Consider the following 19,207-nt stretch of genomic DNA (forward strand, 5'->3'; position numbering starts at 1 on the left):
ACATTTCCATTCAACGTAGGCTTGCTTCACCTTCCATTGACTAATTAAGCGCCTGCGTGCTTCTTCAAATCTTTTTTCCTTTTTTATTTCGTGCCCTTTTTAATTCCAAAGCCTTCAATGGAATGGACTTTGGGTTATTTTCTTCTCCTACTGTATTTATTAGTTGGCCCTTTAAATGGGTTATCGTTTTCGTCAAGAATTAATATTCTTCTTCTCCTTCCGTATGATTTGACCATTTCTTCTTCTCATCCGATCCTCCGTCATGGGGATTTGCTGGCCAAAACCTGCAAAGTGCGCTCATGCATCTTCCACTAACTTTTCAGGTCAGTCTCACTTTTTTTTTTTTTGTTTCCTTTGATTTATTTCTTATAAGCTTGTTTGTTCTTTTCGTGTGGTCTAAAAATAAGCTTTCGAAATATATATTTGGGTTGGTTTTAATTCTTCTACTTTGATATCTAAGTTTGGTTTGTCCCAGGAAAGACTTGTCTTTTCCTTGTCCTAAAATCTTGCTGTTTCTGATAAAAAAAAAATTTGAAAGTTCCATGAGTAATGAGTTTAGATGGATGTTAGCATGTTCCTCAAGTAGCCAGACTAACTTTTCACCTTGGAATGCTTTCCAATTACTTCCCCGATGTTGTCATGGAAATGTTCATTAGATCTAGCAATTTTAGATATAACACGTTAACACGGTACGAGAAGGCACGAGATTTAACAAGTTTGGATTTAGCTTTAATGTGTTTTGTGTGTCTTAATATGTCAGACACGAGTAATGTGTTTAAAACACATTTAAATACGTTTAATTAATCACGTTAATTGTGTTATTATATTTAAACGTATAAACGTATTTAATCGTATTATCATATTTAAATATGTATATATAACAAGCTTATTAACTTGTTAAAAATTACTAGTCAAAGGTTGTTTTAGCCTTACTTAAATAATTTTAAATAATTATTTTAATAAGATTTTTAAATTTTATAAAGATAATAATGTAATTATGTCATGCCCAAATTTTAATTTTAAATTTTATTTTGTTATATTTGATATTCTTGTTATTTTGTTTTGTTATAATTGTTTTATAATTATTGATTTTAAATTTAAATAATAAAATTATATTTAATTATAAATATTTTTACTTAATCGTGTTAACCGTGTTATTAATTGTATCGTGTTACATATTGACACGTTTAACAAACGTGTCATATCGTGTTACACGGTTATTAAACGTATACGTGTTTCAGATTTAAGATATGAATAGTATTCGTGTCGTATTTGTGTTTAACCTTAAAGTGTTTCTGTTTAATCGTGTCTGACGCGTTTAAGACATGAAAACACTAATTACCAGGTCTAATGTTGATGAGAATATGAACTTGGTAAAGTTTGTGAGATATTGATCAGATTAGCCAAAAAGAGAGCTTTAGCTACTTGACAATTGATTTCTGCTGGGACCTCAGCGTGAAGGTAGATTAGGCAGATTTGCTGCTACACAATCTTAAATCTTGAATGCACTTGGTTTAATGATTAACCCCGTCCAATCTATGGAATCAGAAGACTAATTTTTTGGATAAGCTAAAATCAAATAACTAATTTGGTTTGGCTGGGTTAAATGAAGTGGCCATTCCCTTAATAGTAAATCATTTCTCATCATCTGCTCTGAATGCAAAGGGGTTCAGCTGCATGTTTATAACTTCATAATGATCATAAGCAGAACATTTTGGTTTCTGTTGTGGGGGGTTGTCAGGTCATATGAATTTGAATTGTTTTTGATAGCTCAGGATTAAAATAATATTATTTGTTTATTAAATATATATATATTTGTATATTTATATTTCCATGTTTCTCTTGTATCATATGAGTTTTAATGGGCTGCAGCTTAGATATGGTTTTGAAGGCAATGAATTTGTAACTATTGTTTTTTGTTATTATAGGTAGTGCAAAGACTCATAGTAAGACAAAGCAGGAATCAACTTCTGCCACTGCTAAATCACCTCCAGAAGGCTCGAACAAAGGATTCACAGTATCAAAACCTCATAAACCTGTTTCAGGCAATCTCAAAGCTGATACATCTGTTTCTAACAATCTCAAGTCTTTTAGCTTTAGTGATCTTAAAAATGCCACCAAGAACTTCCGGCAAGACACTCTTCTTGGAGAGGGAGGTTTTGGATGTGTCTTTAAAGGTTGGATTGATGAGAACACTTTTGCTCCTACCAAGCCAGGAACTGGAATTGTTGTAGCTATCAAAAGACTCAAGGCAGAAAGCTTTCAAGGCCACAAGGAATGGCTTGTATGTACTCTGGTTTATAAGTTTCATTTCTTCTATTTCAGGTTTTTCAAGTTCATCTTTGTTCCTGATTCCATTTTGATCAACTTTGTAGGCGGAAGTTAACTATTTGGGTCAGCTTCACCATGAAAATCTTGTGAAACTTATTGGTTATTGTGTGGAGTCTGAGAATAGACTTTTGGTTTATGAGTTTATGCCAAAGGGAAGTTTGGAGAATCATTTATTTAAGAGTAAGCATGTCTCTTTCTGCAGACTGTACTCTTTTGGAATTCTTCTTCTTCTTATTGTGTTAAATCATATGGTACATATTAATGCTTCAAGAAAGCATGAGGGATAAACCACAATATGAAGTTAGTTGTCTCCTACTGGCAGAAGCCTTATGTAGGCCAACTGGAGTGATATGGTTTAGCTCTTAGGATGGTGGTATTTTTGCATATATGAGTTACTTTTATTCATGTTTCATTTTTCTCTTTTTCATTTTGTTTTTCCACTGAGGATTATTTTTCTTCAGGATAGAATTTGCTGTCACATACTAACAATATAACCACTATTGTTTTCATCTTTCAGAAGGTGTTCAACCAATTTCCTGGGCTACACGGATGCTTATTGCAATGGGTGTTGCACAGGGATTGTCCTTTTTACATTCTTTAAATGCTAATGTAATCTACCGTGATTTGAAGGCTTCCAACATTCTTCTTGATTCGGTATGCTGACACATCCAAAGTTCTGACTTATTATTGAGTTGAATATCTGAGATTTTCTATTAAACGTACATTTAATCTAACGACTTAATGCCCTTGCCATGTAAACTTATGTAGGATTACAATGCAAAGCTTTCAGATTTTGGCTTGGCAAGAGACGGTCCAACTGGTGATAACACCCATGTTTCAACCAGAGTTGTAGGAACTCGTGGTTATGCAGCCCCCGAATATGTAGCAACAGGTTTGCATTACCTTTGTTTTGAACACTATCTATACTTGTTTCCATGGAAAGAGTTACACTTGAAAACGAGTGACCATGATAATGAGTAGAGACAGTAGTATCTTCATATGCTTATCTGTTGCTTGCTATTAATGATAAAAATAAATAAATGAAAAATAAGAAAAGAAAATGGAATGAAGGACGAGTAGAATGAGATTTTACACTACAGTTAATTTGTTACAACCATAATCGGAGCACACTAATCTTGAGGAAGCTGATATTAATCTATACTGGCACAAGCATGCTCTGTTTCTGTACTCTGAAATGTTTGAGATGTTCAAGTGAAAATTTAGATGCCACATGTTCCCTGGATAGCCCAAGAAGAAATAATCATCTTTGTCACACCTTTTTTTTCTTGGAATTTAGCTTGACTAGGTTGGTAAATGATTTCACACCTTGAATTCATTTTTTAGTCGAGCTTGAGATTCTTCATAAATTGCTTATAGTTATTAAATGCTGATTAAACTTAGTGAATGATCTGAAATCAAATTTCTTGGCTTGCTTGCTAAATGAATCAAGGTTAAGCAATAAGGTGTTTATAACAAACCTCATAACAGTTGTGTACTAATCTTATTGTTACTGTCAAAACTGTCATACTACACAAATTGCATCCAGTACGATCTCCTTCATTTCCTTGTGAGCTTTGGCACCCCTAGATTCCAAATAACAGCATTTTCTCACTGAGGCAGTATGTCTCTGCTTCTTTTCCCCGTATATGACATGTGCCAGAGGCTCAGAGCTATTGAACATATTATGCTTAATATACTAGGTACATGATCATACCAGGGACCAGTTTGTTTCATTGCTAATTTTCATTTATGCAATCAAGAAGAGGGTAATTAAACTAAAAGAAAAACTGTGAGAGGTGGAGACAACTCCTGCAATACAGACAACTATAACTATAGTAGAGTGAAGAAAGGGGAAAGGTAGAAAGATTGAGAGCAAGGCTCCTTTGGGGAAGTCAAACTAGGGTTGTAGAAATTTAGATTTCTCAGTAGACTGCAGGTTGGAAATTATTGCTTATGAAGAAGATGATATTGGGAAAAACCAACCTCTTGGTATATTGATATGATTCTTCTTTTCTTGAACTTGTTATGTTACTGCCTTCTTTCAAAAAGGAAAATTTATTAAGCAGATATCAGCAGAGGTGTGTCTATCCTACTAATGAACTAGTTTAAACCTCGCAGGTCATTTGACCCCTAAGAGCGACGTGTACAGCTTTGGTGTCGTACTATTAGAGTTACTTTCGGGAAGACGAGCAACGGATGATGAGAGAGCTGGGTTTTCCGAAGAAACACTCGTGGACTGGGCAAAACCATTCCTAAGTGACAACAGAAAAGTACTAAGGATAATGGACACAAGGTTGGGGGGGCAGTACTCTAAGAAAGGAGCACAAGCTGCCGCTGCTCTTGCATTGCAATGCCTACATACGGATCCCAAGAACAGGCCATGCATGGTTGATGTTCTAGCCTCGATAGAACGTCTCCATGCAACAAGGGATACACCAAGGACACCCCAACAGTCACAAGCGAAGCTGGATCATCATGGGATCAAGCATGTGAATAGCCCTCACAAGGCAAGAGCTACAACTATAAATTCATATTGAAGTGAGGCAATTTACTAATGGCGAGCAGGAATTCTCGAACTATCACTCGGGGCTTGTACACAAGACAGAAAGAATGGAAGAGATATGTTATACTTGAGTTTGTTAGAGTGTTCATGAACATGTGAAATATTATTGCAACAACAAAGTCGTAAATCCCAATGTACATTAACCATCAGTTTTCTTCTACCAATCTTGAGAAAAAGTTTTGGTCACTACGAATGAATGCCCCAAAATATCGTTTTGCAGCCTATATAAAGCAGTTGCATTTTGAAGTATTTTTATTGTTTAGTCGTTAAAATTTTGAATAAATCGTATAATTTTCTAGATAAAACTTTGAGCAAGTAACTTCCTAACATGTTTACAAAGAACCAAAACCGGAGCCTCTTCCCTGCAAATTTCCATTCAGTCCAGGCCACTTCAAAACATTACCGGCTGATTGTTTATGACGTGTACGAATATTTTTTCTATTTGTGTTTTTCCAAACCCCTTGCGTCGTTTTAACTGGTGGCGGTATTACTGCAAGCGAGTGGAGCTTGGGACAGAAAGCGTCACCTCATGCATTCGAGCCTTGAATAATCCAAAAGGCAGGAACCCCAAAAAGAAAAATGGACTAAACAGAACAGGAAAGGCGACAAATCGCTTATTATTGTGCGGGGAAAAAGGTGACAAATCGCCTATTATTTTACATATCTTTAAACGGATGGCCATGATGGATGAGCATATCATATCAGTGATGGAAAATAATTAAGTGGAGCCAACAAGTAGACAAGTCCTATGGTAGCCGTTCCTTTCCAAAATCAAGATACAAGTGGAAGAATAGAAGTTGGTTGGTTTCACTTTTGAGCTGAATAACAACATGGAAGCTGCAAAATCAGTTTTGGGTTTAAGCTTGTTTTTGATTTTTCAGTTAAATTTGGTAGTCTCTGCTGCTGATATATATAGCAGAAATGACTTCCCACCAGGCTTTGTTTTTGGTGCATCAACTTCAGCTTTTCAGGTCTGTCTCTAGTCGACTTAATTTCTGTTTTGTATTTAAGTTTGGGAAAAATAATGCTAGTGCTAATGCTGTTGAATATCGTGCCATGGCATGGAAAGTATGAAGGTGCGGCTACTGAAGATGGGAGGACACCCAGTATATGGGACAATTTTACTCATCCTGGTATGATTTAGTTTATCCTGTTCCTTGGCATTGCTTTCATTTTATGTATGGGGTTTTAACATTGTGCAATATTTGTTTTTTTGTTTGTAGTACTAGTAATTAGATGGCAGTCTTTGGCAAATTTTGGTATAAATTGGTCTGATATGGAAACTAAAGGTAGAAGGTGTTCGACTGCCCGTTCTATTGGAATCATGTTACATATAATGGTCTTTTCTCACAATAGCCCAAGCGGCCTTCTTATTTTGATGGAAACTTTTTTTTAGTACCACAAGCAATTGCCTGCATATATTTGTGACTACTCCATGACCAGAGGTATGAACCCTTACATGTTGAGAGGAGAGGGAGGGAGAGAGGGACTGTGATTTTTCACCATTGGCTTCATGACCTCTGCAAGAGATGAGATCCACTGCTTCTTGTCATGGAGGTCAAAACTTAAAATGTTCATTGAAGCTCAAATCCTCTTCTCTAGAACCTTCTGAAGGATATGACTAAAAATGGATCCTTGGTCCCAAAAATTCTTCCACCGAGGTCAAAATCATCAGTTTGAAAGCTGATATATTTTGAGATATGTATATGTTTATACTATTTTTCCTATTTGGTCAATGTGCAATTTTACGGAATGAAGGATTTGAACTTAGCTCTTTTAGTTGGGGAATATGTGCACCTGCCATCAAGTTAAATGCTTAGGTGCATGTTTATATGATATTTGATATAGCTGACTAATTAACTAATTCAAAATCTTTTAGGGAATATGCATGGAGCCAATGCAGACATAGCATCTGATGGGTATCACAAGTACAAGGTTCGTATAATTAAGGCATTGATGTAAGGTTAATCACTCCTATACTCACAATGTGAAAACTACCTCTTTTGACCCCCTCTTGAAAGTTGTGGAAATTTTGTTAAGAAACTATAATGAAATACAAAAGTTCCTCTACCAAATTAACAATGATTTCTACTGTAGAAACAGAACAGACATCAATTTAAAGATATCCCCACGCTAAACTTAAACCTCCGTTATACACATAGCAGAACACCAATAAACAGAAATGTTGACACATGAACAAAAGGAATAACTTGTCTAGAAACATCTGTTTTAGATGTTTTTTTTTGTCTTTTGACAGAGATAGTCACATGAGGCCATAGTTTAAACGTCAAATATAATAGTTCGAATAGTTTCAAAAGTTTTACCTGTGTTGCTTCCCCAGAAGATGCTAGAGTAATTTTTCCTGATTTATCAAACTCAATGGGAAAAAGCTACCCACTTTTCCAGGAAAATATGATGCTACTGCACTTAGTGCATGTGCCCAAGAGTCATGGCATTTAGGTTTTTGGCTGCTACATGTATTCTCTTTGATGATATGAAAGAGCTGCTGGTACTTTTCTGATGCTAATTTTAAACTGCAGCTCTATATTTGACAAATTTCTCATTCTTTAGGCGCTAGAGCACCTCTATCCAAAAACTTCCACCCTTTAGCATGTGTTGCATCTTTATTGATTTTATCTGATCTGTATATTTAAAATGATGATCATAACACATCAATCACTAGGATATTTATAACCAATGTGGTTCATGAATCTCTTGTAGGAAGATGTTCAACTCATGGCACATACAGGCTTGGATGCCTATAGATTTTCCATTTCATGGTCCAGACTCATCCCAAGTAGGATACATCATCTATGCTCATTTTAAGCAACGTGAAGGGTGCAATTTTGATTCTTTTTCACAGTTGGAAGTGCTAATTATTCATTTTTTTCCTTCAGATGGAAGAGGACCTGTCAATATGAAGGGCTTGCAATACTACAACAATCTCATTAATGAACTAATCAGAAATGGTTAGAGCCAATGTTTCATCATAAATGGGGCCAATACCAATAAATATTTTGGGAGTAGTCTTCCTCAATTGGATGGACAAAGTACTGTTAGAATCTTTACTGTTAAACAAGCAACTGCCTTCCTTCTGTTGATATGTCTTGATCTCGTGGTCAACCAGGAATTCAACCACATGTTACATTACTTCACGCTGATCTCCCACAGGCACTTGAAGATGAATATGGAGGATGGATTAATCGGAAAATTTTGTAAAGTTTCCATCCTTAAGTTGTAACTGATGAATTTTGTCCACAAATGCCTCCTGCTTTAATTAGGAAAATTTTTCTGTATTTATGCAGGAGGGACTTTACAGCATATGCAGATGTATGCTTCAGAGAGTTTGGTGATAGGGTTTTACATTGGACTACTCTAAACGAGCCCAACGTGTTTGTATTAGGAGGCTATGACATTGGATTTCTACCACCTCAAAGATGCTCTGCCTCTTCTCCACTCAATTGTTCGAAAGGCAACTCATCAACTGAACCATATATGGCAGCTCATAATATCTTACTAGCACATGCAGCTGTGGCAAAGTTATACAAGAAACAATATCAGGTACCACTAAAGCTGCATGTTGTTAACTCTCTTGTCAATTTATTAATGGATCAGTTGTGGACCATTGTCAACTGTAAGGAGCTGAAAAACAGGAATAAATCCATCTCCTTCCTAGATGTATGGGCTGCTTATAAACTCTCAAATTTGTGCTTGAAATCCAAAGTCTACTTACGACATTTGCCAATTAAGATTTTTGACTGAGTGTGAGTATAATAAATTTTATGGCGAATGACATATATGTTTAATGTTGATCATTTCAAAGAAAAACTAATGCAGGACAAGCAACATGGATTTATAGGGCTGAACCTCTGCAGCTATTGGTTTGTTCCTTTAACAAACACAACTAAAGATGTAATTGCAACTCAAAGAGCCAATGATTTCTATATTGATTGGTAAGCCACAGCTCTACATATAAAGCTCCATCATTATAATTTGCCTTGAATCATTTTGAAGAATCTCCAATCATCAACCTCTTATCTGATTCAAGTTTTTACAACTTTTTAGGATTCTCTATTATCACATATTCTGGCATATTTTATTTTTGTTGTTTTTAGTGCAGTAATAAACTAAAATATTATTTTCTCTACATTGCAGGTATATGCATCCCCTGGTATATGGAGACTATCCCAGCTCGATGAAGAAGGTTGCTGGTTCGAGGATGCCACCCTTCAGCAATTATGAATCTAAACAGGTCAAAGGTTCATTTGATTTCATTGGGCTGAACTTTTACCTCACAATGTATGTTAAGGACAATCCTAGCAGCTTAGAGATGGAGCACAGAGATGTTTTGGCAGATATGGCACTAGAACTACTGTGTAGGTCTTCTTGCATAATGAAACCAAGGTGTTTTTGTGTCTTCACATGCATGTCTGGGCAGGCTTGTCTCATGTGCCGTCACTACCTTTAAAATGTGAAATGATTCTACAACCTTACTGTGAGCTTATGAAATCAACTTTTCTCATTCCATGCTTGTTGTTGTCATGTTACTATGTGGTGGTTCTTTTGAAAAATGTTTCCACTTTATCTTTCCAAATTGTTTTTATTTGCTTTATAGTTATGTATCTTGACCCATCAAGACCGCTCCACTTCACCACATTACTGCTTTGAGTCTTGTGTACTTACTTTCTGGTTCTTGCAGTGTTCCAATATAATGCATCAACATTTGAGGTGAGAGTTTATATGCAAAATTAAGTGTCTTATTAGTTTATGGGGTTAGTTTAATGTATCACTAACCAGCTTGTTTGACCCAGTATCCTATTTTACCTTGGGGACTCAAAAGGTTTCTAGAGCATTTCAAGGAAGCTTATGGAAACCCTCCTATTTACATCCATGAGAATGGTCTCTCTCTCTCTCTCTCTCTCTCTGTCTTAGTGAAAAATGTCTTTTTATATGCGTTGTTATTTAATTTGATTTGTTGGATTTTCTTCGTCTTCTTCTTCTTTTGGTGAGAGGAGCTCGAATGTGTTATTTTTTCGACAAAGTAATATGATCACAATTTACAGCTGATATATAATTTTTGCCTTGAGATAGAAAATAGTTTTATTTCAGAAGGTAGGATCACAAAGAAAATAAGGAAACTGGAAAATTACATTGCTAGAATAAAATTCTATTTCAGTAGTAAAATTATAGTATTTCAAATGAAACAATCACAATCTTTTTATTTGAAAACTAAGTATGATATGTAAATGATGAAATGCAACATTTGAGGCATGCTAAATTTCTAGTTGTAGAAGACTATCTTCAAAGCAAAGGGTCTATTCAATCTTGATTAAAATGCTGTACTTAGACAGCATATCAAAATCACCACTCATGGCACTCTGATAGAATAGTAACTACATAGGTGGTTCTGATTTTAGTTTGGCATGTGAAGTCTTCAATTGATGGGGATGTATACTTCTCATTCTATACATGTAATCTTGCTTTGAAAATCACCCTATAAAGTTTCTGGTATTAAATGGATATTTTAATCATTTTAATATCATCTGTGGTTTTGTACCTTCATTCTGGCAAAGTATTATTTAGTTTTTCATAGGATTAAGCACCTGTGCAACTACCTACACTTTTTAAAATGTTGTCTAAGATATAACTGAAAATTATGCATGAACCACCAGCTGTGACTGTCTTTCGAAACATAATGTGGTCTTTTTGGGTTAACAGGGTTTATCGCTGCATTGATGTGAAATTATTCTGACTAGGTTAAATGATTTGTGAATACTTTCTTTTTTATGTTGAATATTAAGGTCTAATTTATTAAATTTAGCATGATATTTATGTTTGTTAGGTCAACGAACGAGACGCAATTCTTCATTGGAAGACTGGCCAAGGGTGGAATATTTGAATGCATACATTGGAAGCGTGCTTGATGCCATAAGGTATGTTTTTATATTGGCATCAAAATATAAAAAAGCAACAAGCCAATGACTCTTTATAGTTCTTTGCCACCTCCCTTCTCCCCACACTAAGCCGCACCTCAAAGGCTAAATTGACAGCGATGAGGAAGACAGAATGAGACAAAGAAAATTCATAAAATAACTTATACAAAATACATGGTATAGTTATGTCTCGTTTTTTGTTTTGAATCTCCCAAAAAAATTTGCAACAATCAAAATCAATAGTTAATTAGTATATATATTATCAAACACCTTTTACTAGTAGGATTGCAGATTCCTCGTCTGTCTAGGCTGCACTTTGTATCAACTTACTTTGCAGATTCAATGCGAAAAAAGGATATTAGTATTTGCCAGGGATTTCTCTATCCTGCTTGATATTTGGATTTAATTTGTATCTAATTTAACATATGGTTTTCTTTTCTTTTTCGTCTTTTGTTTTGATTGATGTAATGAAGGAATGGGTCGAATACGAGAGGCTATTTCACATGGTCCTTCGTGGATGTATTTGAAATGTTGGATGGCTATGAATCAAGCTATGGCCTGTATTATGTAGATATGGATGATCCAGATTTGAGAAGGTATCCTAAACTTTCTGCTAAATGGTATTCTGAGTTTTTGAAGGGAAAAAGCATGGACCGTAATGGAGTGATTCAGCTCAATGATACGTCCTTTTTGGATGCACAATTCACGCATTAATTTGTACCCTTGATATCTACATACGTTAATAGCCCTTAGTAATGTGGTGTTATATTTGTTCCACCACTTGCAATTCCTTATATATTTTCATGTAAAGACCTGAACAAGGATAGAGTATATATGGATATTCATGCGTACTGCTCCATCCATCTCTCTTTCCCTTTTGCAATTATGTATCATTTTACTGTGGGATGCTACTTATTTCTTTTTGGGTGTGTACTAAAAAATCAATTGTCAAAGCGTCACGGTTGTTAGCCTCGCGATCATGGTAAATGTAAGAGAAAAACTACTCCATTGGAACTTCATTAGTCTTCTTTTGAGGGCCATAATTCTATTTAGTCCATCAGTGTAACTTCAAGGATGACTGATTAGTCAGACAAAATTATCATCTTTTTCTATGTAACAACATGTCGTTATGCATGTTGCATTGTCAAAAATGACAAAAGCAAAAGGCAACAAGCGAAAAGACAAAATGGAGACAAAGCCACTTGGATTGCCAAGCACAAGCTTCCACTACATGTCTTTAACAGTAAAGACAGACGGATGAGGATTACTCCAGCGAGATTGGACGATCGACAAACATGTATGTAGATACTAGATTTTGGTTAATACTGTTACTCTAAAGAACTACGTTACAATATAATGTTGTATAGAGAACAACCAGAACAAGTGAAGTGCTACTTCACGCAGAATAAATAAAACAAGTAGAACACTACTCCATATGGAACAATTAATGCAAGTAGAACAACTACTTCGAATAGAATAACCATTTCACTTGGATGACAGTGAAAGCAATTCGGAATAAATGGCAGGGTTCATGGGTTACTTTCATCTTGGGATGTTCCAGAGAGTTTGGCTTGGTGGCTCAGATATGAAAGTAGTTAAGAGGTCTTCCTCTTAACCCTTTCTTGAAGTACAAGTGTTTCACCCTCTTACCTTATTCTCGTATACTTATTCATGTATAGCTTATTCTCTTATACCTATTCTCGTACTGCTTATTCTCTTGTACCTATTCTTGTACACCTCTTTTCTATTACCTTTACTTGAAAACAAGTCTTACTACATCCAATTACAGTAACGGTTACTTACATTAATATTCTTCATAATAATGTCATTCATTAGGCGCATTAAAGCCTATTCTTATGTAACCGTCACTTTTAGCACTATATATAGAGCCTCACAATTCATTTGGGAGGACTCTTCTCTCCCCCTCCAAGCTAACACATTCTCAACTTGAGAGCTTCTCTCTCTAAATTCTCTCTCTAATTATCTTGTACTCTCTAAGTCTCTTTAAGTCTCTTCTTATTGTCTTCCACCTGCCACAACACTTAGTACTTCAGGAACTGCTTCAATCTTCCTCTCTGCCGCCTCTGACACATCATTTTACTTGTTTGCAACGCTTCCTCTCCCTATCACAAGAACCCCCTTTACATTTTGGCGACTCCACTGGGGATGAGTGATTGCATTAAGTAAAAGCTTACTAGAAAAAACTTTGCGTTATTGGAAGTAATAGACAGTTCCTTTAGTAACCAAGATACATCTATTCCAACCTACATCCAAAAGTTGATGAAAATGATTGAGGCTTCTGAAGAAAGAATGCAAATGTTAGAAGACAACAATAGGCGGATGTTGGAGACCATATCTCAACTTGCATCCTTCACTTCCATCATTTTTCAAGCTCAATTTGTATACTTTAATGAGAGTGCACCTGACAAAGTCATTCCTCTAGTTACAAACACTAAGGGGAATGAAGGAAATGGAGAAACTACAATCGATGTGGATGTTCAGGGAGGAGTTCTTCTTCTCTACTCAAGAGAAGGTTAATCTCCTTGATTTGGGAACAGAATATCAAAAGTCCAAAGAAGACCTCATGGAATACATCTAACACTTTAGAGAAAGGGTGTTGGATATACAAGAGTCTTATGATGAGAAGGAGTTGGTGACGGTTTGCATTCAAAAATAAAAAAATGTTTAACGAGTGTAGGCTACACTAGCAGAATTTACCTCTTCCAACTTTTACTACGTTAATGGAAATGGCAAGAAGAACCAATAATACGGTTCTCAAACAAAAGAGAGCTACTTGCTTCGATAGAAAGAATACTCCAACAGTGAATGCAATTTAAGGGAAAGGTAGAGAAAGAAGAGATCCTTTTTAAAAGGAAATATTCCATAAGAAAATGCAAGCAGAAGAGTTGTTGATTGAGAACAACAAGGTCCAGAACAACCCGCTTCCTGCTCATGTATGATATTTCTATGACTTTAACTCTTCATCGCTTTATGAATTGCAATTTGACATTAAAAAAAAAAAATCATATTCAACTGCTAGCTTTATCGCTTATATTTTGGCTGTAATTATATTATACTATTGGTCGCAAGCTTTATTGCTTATTCTTTGACCATAGTTCATCATTCTTACTTCAACCGCAAGCTTTACCGCTCATATTTTGGCTGCAATGATATTCTACTTTTGGTCGCAAGCTTTATCGCTTATTCTTTGACCATAATTTATTATTCACATTCCAGCCGCTAGCTTTATCGCTCATAATTTGTCTGTAATAATGTTATGCTATTGGCCGCTAGCTTTATCGCTCATTTCTTGGCCCTTGCTTATTGCTCACAAATTGACCGCAGCTCTTACGCTTACTTATTTTAAGGGTTGAATTAACCTCATTCATATCAAGTTAGAGTTAATCTCCTTGATGTAAAGTTGAGAGTTCCTTTTTGGCCACATACAATAATATGAAATGTAAACACATACGCAACAAGCATATAGCATTATTATTATTGCAAAAGAAAAAGAAATATGATATATCAATAGCGGAGTATTAGCTCAAATGAGCTTTCAAAAAGAGTAAAAGAAAAGCAAAAGACTAGTCAATTACATACTCCATAGAGAAGAGTTATTATTGGCAAATACAGCTAATTGTTCTTGTACTTCAACTTCACGTTTTTTTCAGTGAAGCTATCTTCGCTGCAATGTCTTCTAACTCATTCTCCAAGGAAGACTTGTTGAGAAAAATCTTGGATTTAGATCTACAATCACTGAGGCACTCAAGCTTGAATCCAAAGTTACAAGCATCATCGAAATCCTGTAACATCTGTTGCAATTCCTCTGGTGAAGTACTTATTAGTGGAGCATGGGAAATGGCTAAAGCTCTACCCAACACTTCCATCATTAAGCAAATGACGTCTACGTTCTTTACAAAGGAAGTACTCCAAAACTCTCTCTCTATATTGAAAACATGCTCCAAGTATGCCACATACTCCAATGAAACTTGAAAGCCATGGAAGTCAACTTTCTTACCACTTTGTTTTGAATGTGCTACTTGAGTGCCAGAAGCATTACTTGCATCTCTGTGTTCTGGCACTGGGGAGGAAGAAGCACGAGAATTAATCGAAGTAGCTCTAGCATCATTAGTAACAACTCCAACATCATGAACAACCTCAATATTGGAAGTTGCTCCGACATTATTGATGACAACATCAAGAATAAATCCAGCATCAACTCTAACATCAGGTACAATCTCAACAGCAGAAATAACCTCAGTGTTATGAACAACCTCGGTATTAAGAATAGCCTCATCTTGAATAACCTGGGGAATAAAGCTCTGAACATGATTTGGAAATAGAACATCCAAATCAAGGACATCATCAAAAGGGGCTAGCTCACCTTCACTTTCAGCTTCATCAACATCAATAGACTTATCATCAAATTCATCACTACATTCAGAGTCACATGATTCTTCCTCAATCTCAGCTTCAAAAGTTTCTTCCTCTTCAATCGAGTTAAGTTCTACTCTCACAGTTGTTTCTCTTTACAAAAAAAAAAAGTACGATGAGGGAATGAATTTAAAAAAAAAAAAGTAAAAGAAGAAGTAAAAGATGAACTTACTTTTCGATGCACATGTTCTGTTTGATGAGTAAGAGCGCGAGGAGCATCATCTTCTTCTTCATTTACATTTCTTTTTTTTTTTTTGAGAGAAATCAAGCGTAAGGATACATCGGAGTTACTTATAAAAGGAGTGTAGAGACAAGCTCTGGGATTAGTCAAAGGAACAATAAAATATCTCCATTCTTCAACACACTCCATCCAATAAGCAAACCATCCAGAAGTGTGGATACCAACTTTATCAAAAGCTGGGACAGTACAACTTTTCAGTTTATCTGAACGGAGTGAAAGTCCTGTCATGAGAAATGAAGAAATGCAAGAAGAAAAGCTGATAGGCGAAGAGGAGTCAGGTGGAGCTGGTTGGTCAAATCCAAATTGACGTACCACTCTATAAGGAGAATACACTTCAACAGAACGAAAGTTTCTATCTCCACCAGAACTAAAACTCTCAATCATAGAAGGCAAATGGGAACTATGAACCCATATACAAAAGTTAATACCTCGTGAGCTCATTCTTCCAGACTGTAGAGGATGAAGGTCATAATAAATTGCAGGATCACCAATCCATTTATAGGCTGCACATAAGGTCTGGGATTGAATTTTTTTGTAACATCCATCACTTCAAAAACATTACCCCTTTGTAGTCGATCATGCCATGCCCAAGCTCTATAGTTGTTTCTGGATAAACGGTTATTCATAGAAAAAGATGCAAAAGGATATGCATTAGGCATGGGAGCACAAGTACCAAACCTTTCCCATAAGCACATCTGAATGAAGGAAACATCCACATAAGTCAAAACCTTGTAACGCCTAGCTGACTCAATAGTTTTGAGTTGGTATAAGTCTAATCTCTTATATAGGGATCCTAAATACTGTGGAGTAAGAGGAAAGCGTATTCCCTTAACAATTTTTATTGCTAAAGGAATAACTGCTGAGGAGATACCATCATCTGGACACCCTGGGAGTACGTGTCATGCCAACCAAAAAATTATTAAAGCTACTAGCTCATACTTATGGTCTGAGTACTCAGGAGAATCAATCTCAATTCCTTTAGCATTAAACTTTTTATAAAAAACCCCTATCCAATTGGAAAATCGTGCAACCTTCGAAATTTTACTCAAACTCTTAAGTAGATCAAAGAAAAAATCTCGAGTACATACCTCTTCTTCAGAAAGCTTAATAGAGTGAAAATCATCCTTTCCTATACAAGGAAGTTCCAAGAGAACACGTACATCTTCCAGAGTGAAGGTTAATTCTCCCCATGCAGTAATCATAGTATGAGAAAACGTGCTCCACCTCGCAAGAATAGCACGCCACACATCTATCCTTTTTCCTCTACGAATATTGAGCTTGGAAGTGATACGTATAGCATCAAGTATCCCAGCAGAAGAGAGAAGTTTAACATAAGAAGGATTCTTCAACACCTTAGTTACCCATTCATCCCAACCATGAACAAATTGAGAATTGGAGCCTAACTTAGTAACAGAAAAGGGAAACTCACCGCGTTCAAACCTGAATTTCAGAATAGATGGTCATGGAATACCACTTCTTCTATGAGGAGGTGCTTCTGAGCATAAACGATTCCAATCATATCCAACAGACTCAGAGGGATGTTCGTCAACCTGTCTAGCACGAACTTCTTCCCAAAAACGATCTTCTCCTCTTTCTCTAATAATTTCATCTTTCCAATTTTCAGGAACAGGAGGAACTTCACCACTCTTTCCTACTTTAATTTTCTTGAGAGCAACTAATTTGGAATCACTATTCTTCCTTTTATGTGCAGTGGTTTTCTTCCTTGTTGCAACTCTTCCAGGCTCACCATAATTGATCTTCGGAGGGACACGCGTCCTAGGCATAGAGGATGATGGAAAAAGCTGCCTACAAACATGATCATGAAAAAGAGATAAGTATACATATGTAATAATTTTTTTATTTTTACTTATTTATTATGCATAAAAAAAATCACAACCATAAAGTAAAACAATAAAACTTATCAAAATTATAGATTTTTATATTATTATTATTTTTATATGCAATATAAATAAATATATGTAATAAATAAGTAAAACTTAAAAAAAAAATTTTACAGCTTTAAATAATAATAATAATAATAATAACAACAAATAAATAAAACTAAATATATATATATATATATACATAATATTTAAAATATATATAATAATTACAAACTTGAAAGCTCGCGGCCTTAAAAGAGCTCACGACTTGCGCTAGCTCTCAAGTACAAAGGAGCTCTCAAACACTACAAAGCATTAAAATAAAAGACACTACAAAAGTCAAAGTTAAAGTCAAATTATATTAAAAAAAAAAAAAACAAGAAAGAGCATGCAGCTTTAAGACAAACTAGCTTTTATGTGCTTATTTATTAGTTGTTTCATTATTCTAGTGTTTTTCTCTATCAAAAGCTGACATGAGGCTTCCTTCACTTTAGCTTGTTCTTGTTTTCTTTGTTGTAATATTTTTTATTAAACATTATTCATAAAAAATAAAATAATAAATTATACTTAAAAAAATATTAAATCAAGAAGCTTATGATTAAAAGCTGTACGATCAAAAACAAACAAAAACATTCAAGATAAAATATAAAAATAATATTAAATTAAAAAAAAAAACCTCACTTAAAAGAGCTCGCGGTTTATGCCGCGAGCTCTACTTAAAAGAGTTCGCAGCACATACCGGGAGCTCTACTTAAAAAAGCTCGCGGCATGAACCGCGAGCTCCAATTGAAAAAGCTCACGGCACATACTGCGAGCTACAAAGCAAAAACTTTCTAAAATAAAAAGGTGAAGTGTAGCATGTTTCAAAAACAATATTATAAAAAAAAAAGATACTGTAGCTTTGTGCCTTTCAATGTTAAAAAAGCCCTTCTTTACATATATATATATAAAACCTGCAACTTTCAGTCTTTGGTGCCGATAAATTACTCCAACGTACAAAGCCCTCTTCTTTATATAAAAAAAAAAACCACAACTTGCAGTTTTTTGCTGCCAACAAATCAAAGACAAAAAAGAAAAAAGAAAAAAGAAAAAAAGTTTTGACAAGTTAATCGATTTTTATTTATTCTTTTAACTTTAACCTTATTTACTCTTTTTATTCACTTTTCTAAGACTACATATCAAAATAAAATAAAATAAAATCTTCAAAGTTCTCTTTTACATTTTTTCTTGTGCTGTGAGCTACAAATCAAACTTTAATTTAATATATATATATAAAGAAAAACCGTGGCTTGTGTTATGAGCAATTAAAAAGCTAAAGACAAAATAGTTTTCAAGAAGAATACAAAGATAAAATAAGCTTAAAATATCAAAGGCACTAAAGACAAAGTCAAAGAAGAATGAAATTCATGCATTACTCTCCATAGAAAAAAAAAAAAATATATATATATATATATATATATAATAACTATTATTATTGACATTTAAAAAAAAATTATTTATGTACTTGAATATATATCTATAATTCTTTCAATAAAAAAAAATTTCAGCTCATGCATGAAAAAAATTTCTTGTTTCATATAAAAAAAAAATTTTCATGCAGGGGGCAACAAGTAAGAGAAATTCAACTAGAAAAAATTCAACTGATTGAAAACAAAATTAAAAAAAAATTACAAGAAGAAGAAAAATTTACTTACTTGAAAAGATTCGCAAAAGAATCGACGTTACTCTAAAATTTGTTTTGCTTTACTTTGAATATGAATGAAGAAAATTGTTCATAGTAACTTGATATTTATAAGCCATGTAGAATCAAGATTTTTATGAA

At 34.7% G+C, this 19,207-nt stretch overlaps 2 protein-coding genes across 3 annotated transcripts; both read left to right on the forward strand.

Annotated features, from left to right (window-relative positions):
• LOC18590054 (putative serine/threonine-protein kinase PBL18) lies at nt 1-5,083 on the forward strand. Its single transcript, XM_007015343.3, has 6 exons — nt 1-323; nt 1,929-2,284; nt 2,376-2,511; nt 2,849-2,985; nt 3,100-3,223; nt 4,450-5,083. The coding sequence occupies exons 1-6, from the start codon at nt 263-265 to the stop codon at nt 4,866-4,868; spliced, it is 1,233 nt and encodes a 410-aa protein (XP_007015405.3). The 5' UTR covers nt 1-262; the 3' UTR covers nt 4,869-5,083.
• Nucleotides 5,084-5,503: 420 nt separating this feature from the next.
• Nucleotides 5,504-11,686, forward strand: LOC18590055 (beta-glucosidase 11-like). Of its 2 annotated transcripts, XM_088809784.1 has the most exons (14): nt 5,504-5,865; nt 5,964-6,027; nt 6,118-6,183; nt 6,774-6,829; nt 7,616-7,691; nt 7,792-7,863; nt 8,022-8,109; nt 8,200-8,455; nt 8,732-8,847; nt 9,050-9,270; nt 9,594-9,622; nt 9,706-9,793; nt 10,737-10,827; nt 11,301-11,686. In XM_088809784.1, exons 1-14 carry the CDS (start codon nt 5,725-5,727, stop codon nt 11,539-11,541), a joined length of 1,605 nt encoding a protein of 534 aa, XP_088665910.1. In that variant the 5' UTR covers nt 5,504-5,724; the 3' UTR covers nt 11,542-11,686. The 2 variants fall into 2 exon arrangements, with proteins under 2 accessions (XP_088665910.1, XP_007015406.3); XM_007015344.3 differs by lacking the exon at nt 6,118-6,183 and having other exon boundaries at nt 5,511-5,865.
• The last annotated feature ends 7,521 nt before the right edge of the window (nt 11,687-19,207 follow it).

This window comes from Theobroma cacao, chromosome 9, assembly GCF_053813885.1.
Source record: "Theobroma cacao isolate CCN51 chromosome 9, ASM5381388v1, whole genome shotgun sequence".
NCBI lineage: Eukaryota > Viridiplantae > Streptophyta > Magnoliopsida > Malvales > Malvaceae > Theobroma > Theobroma cacao.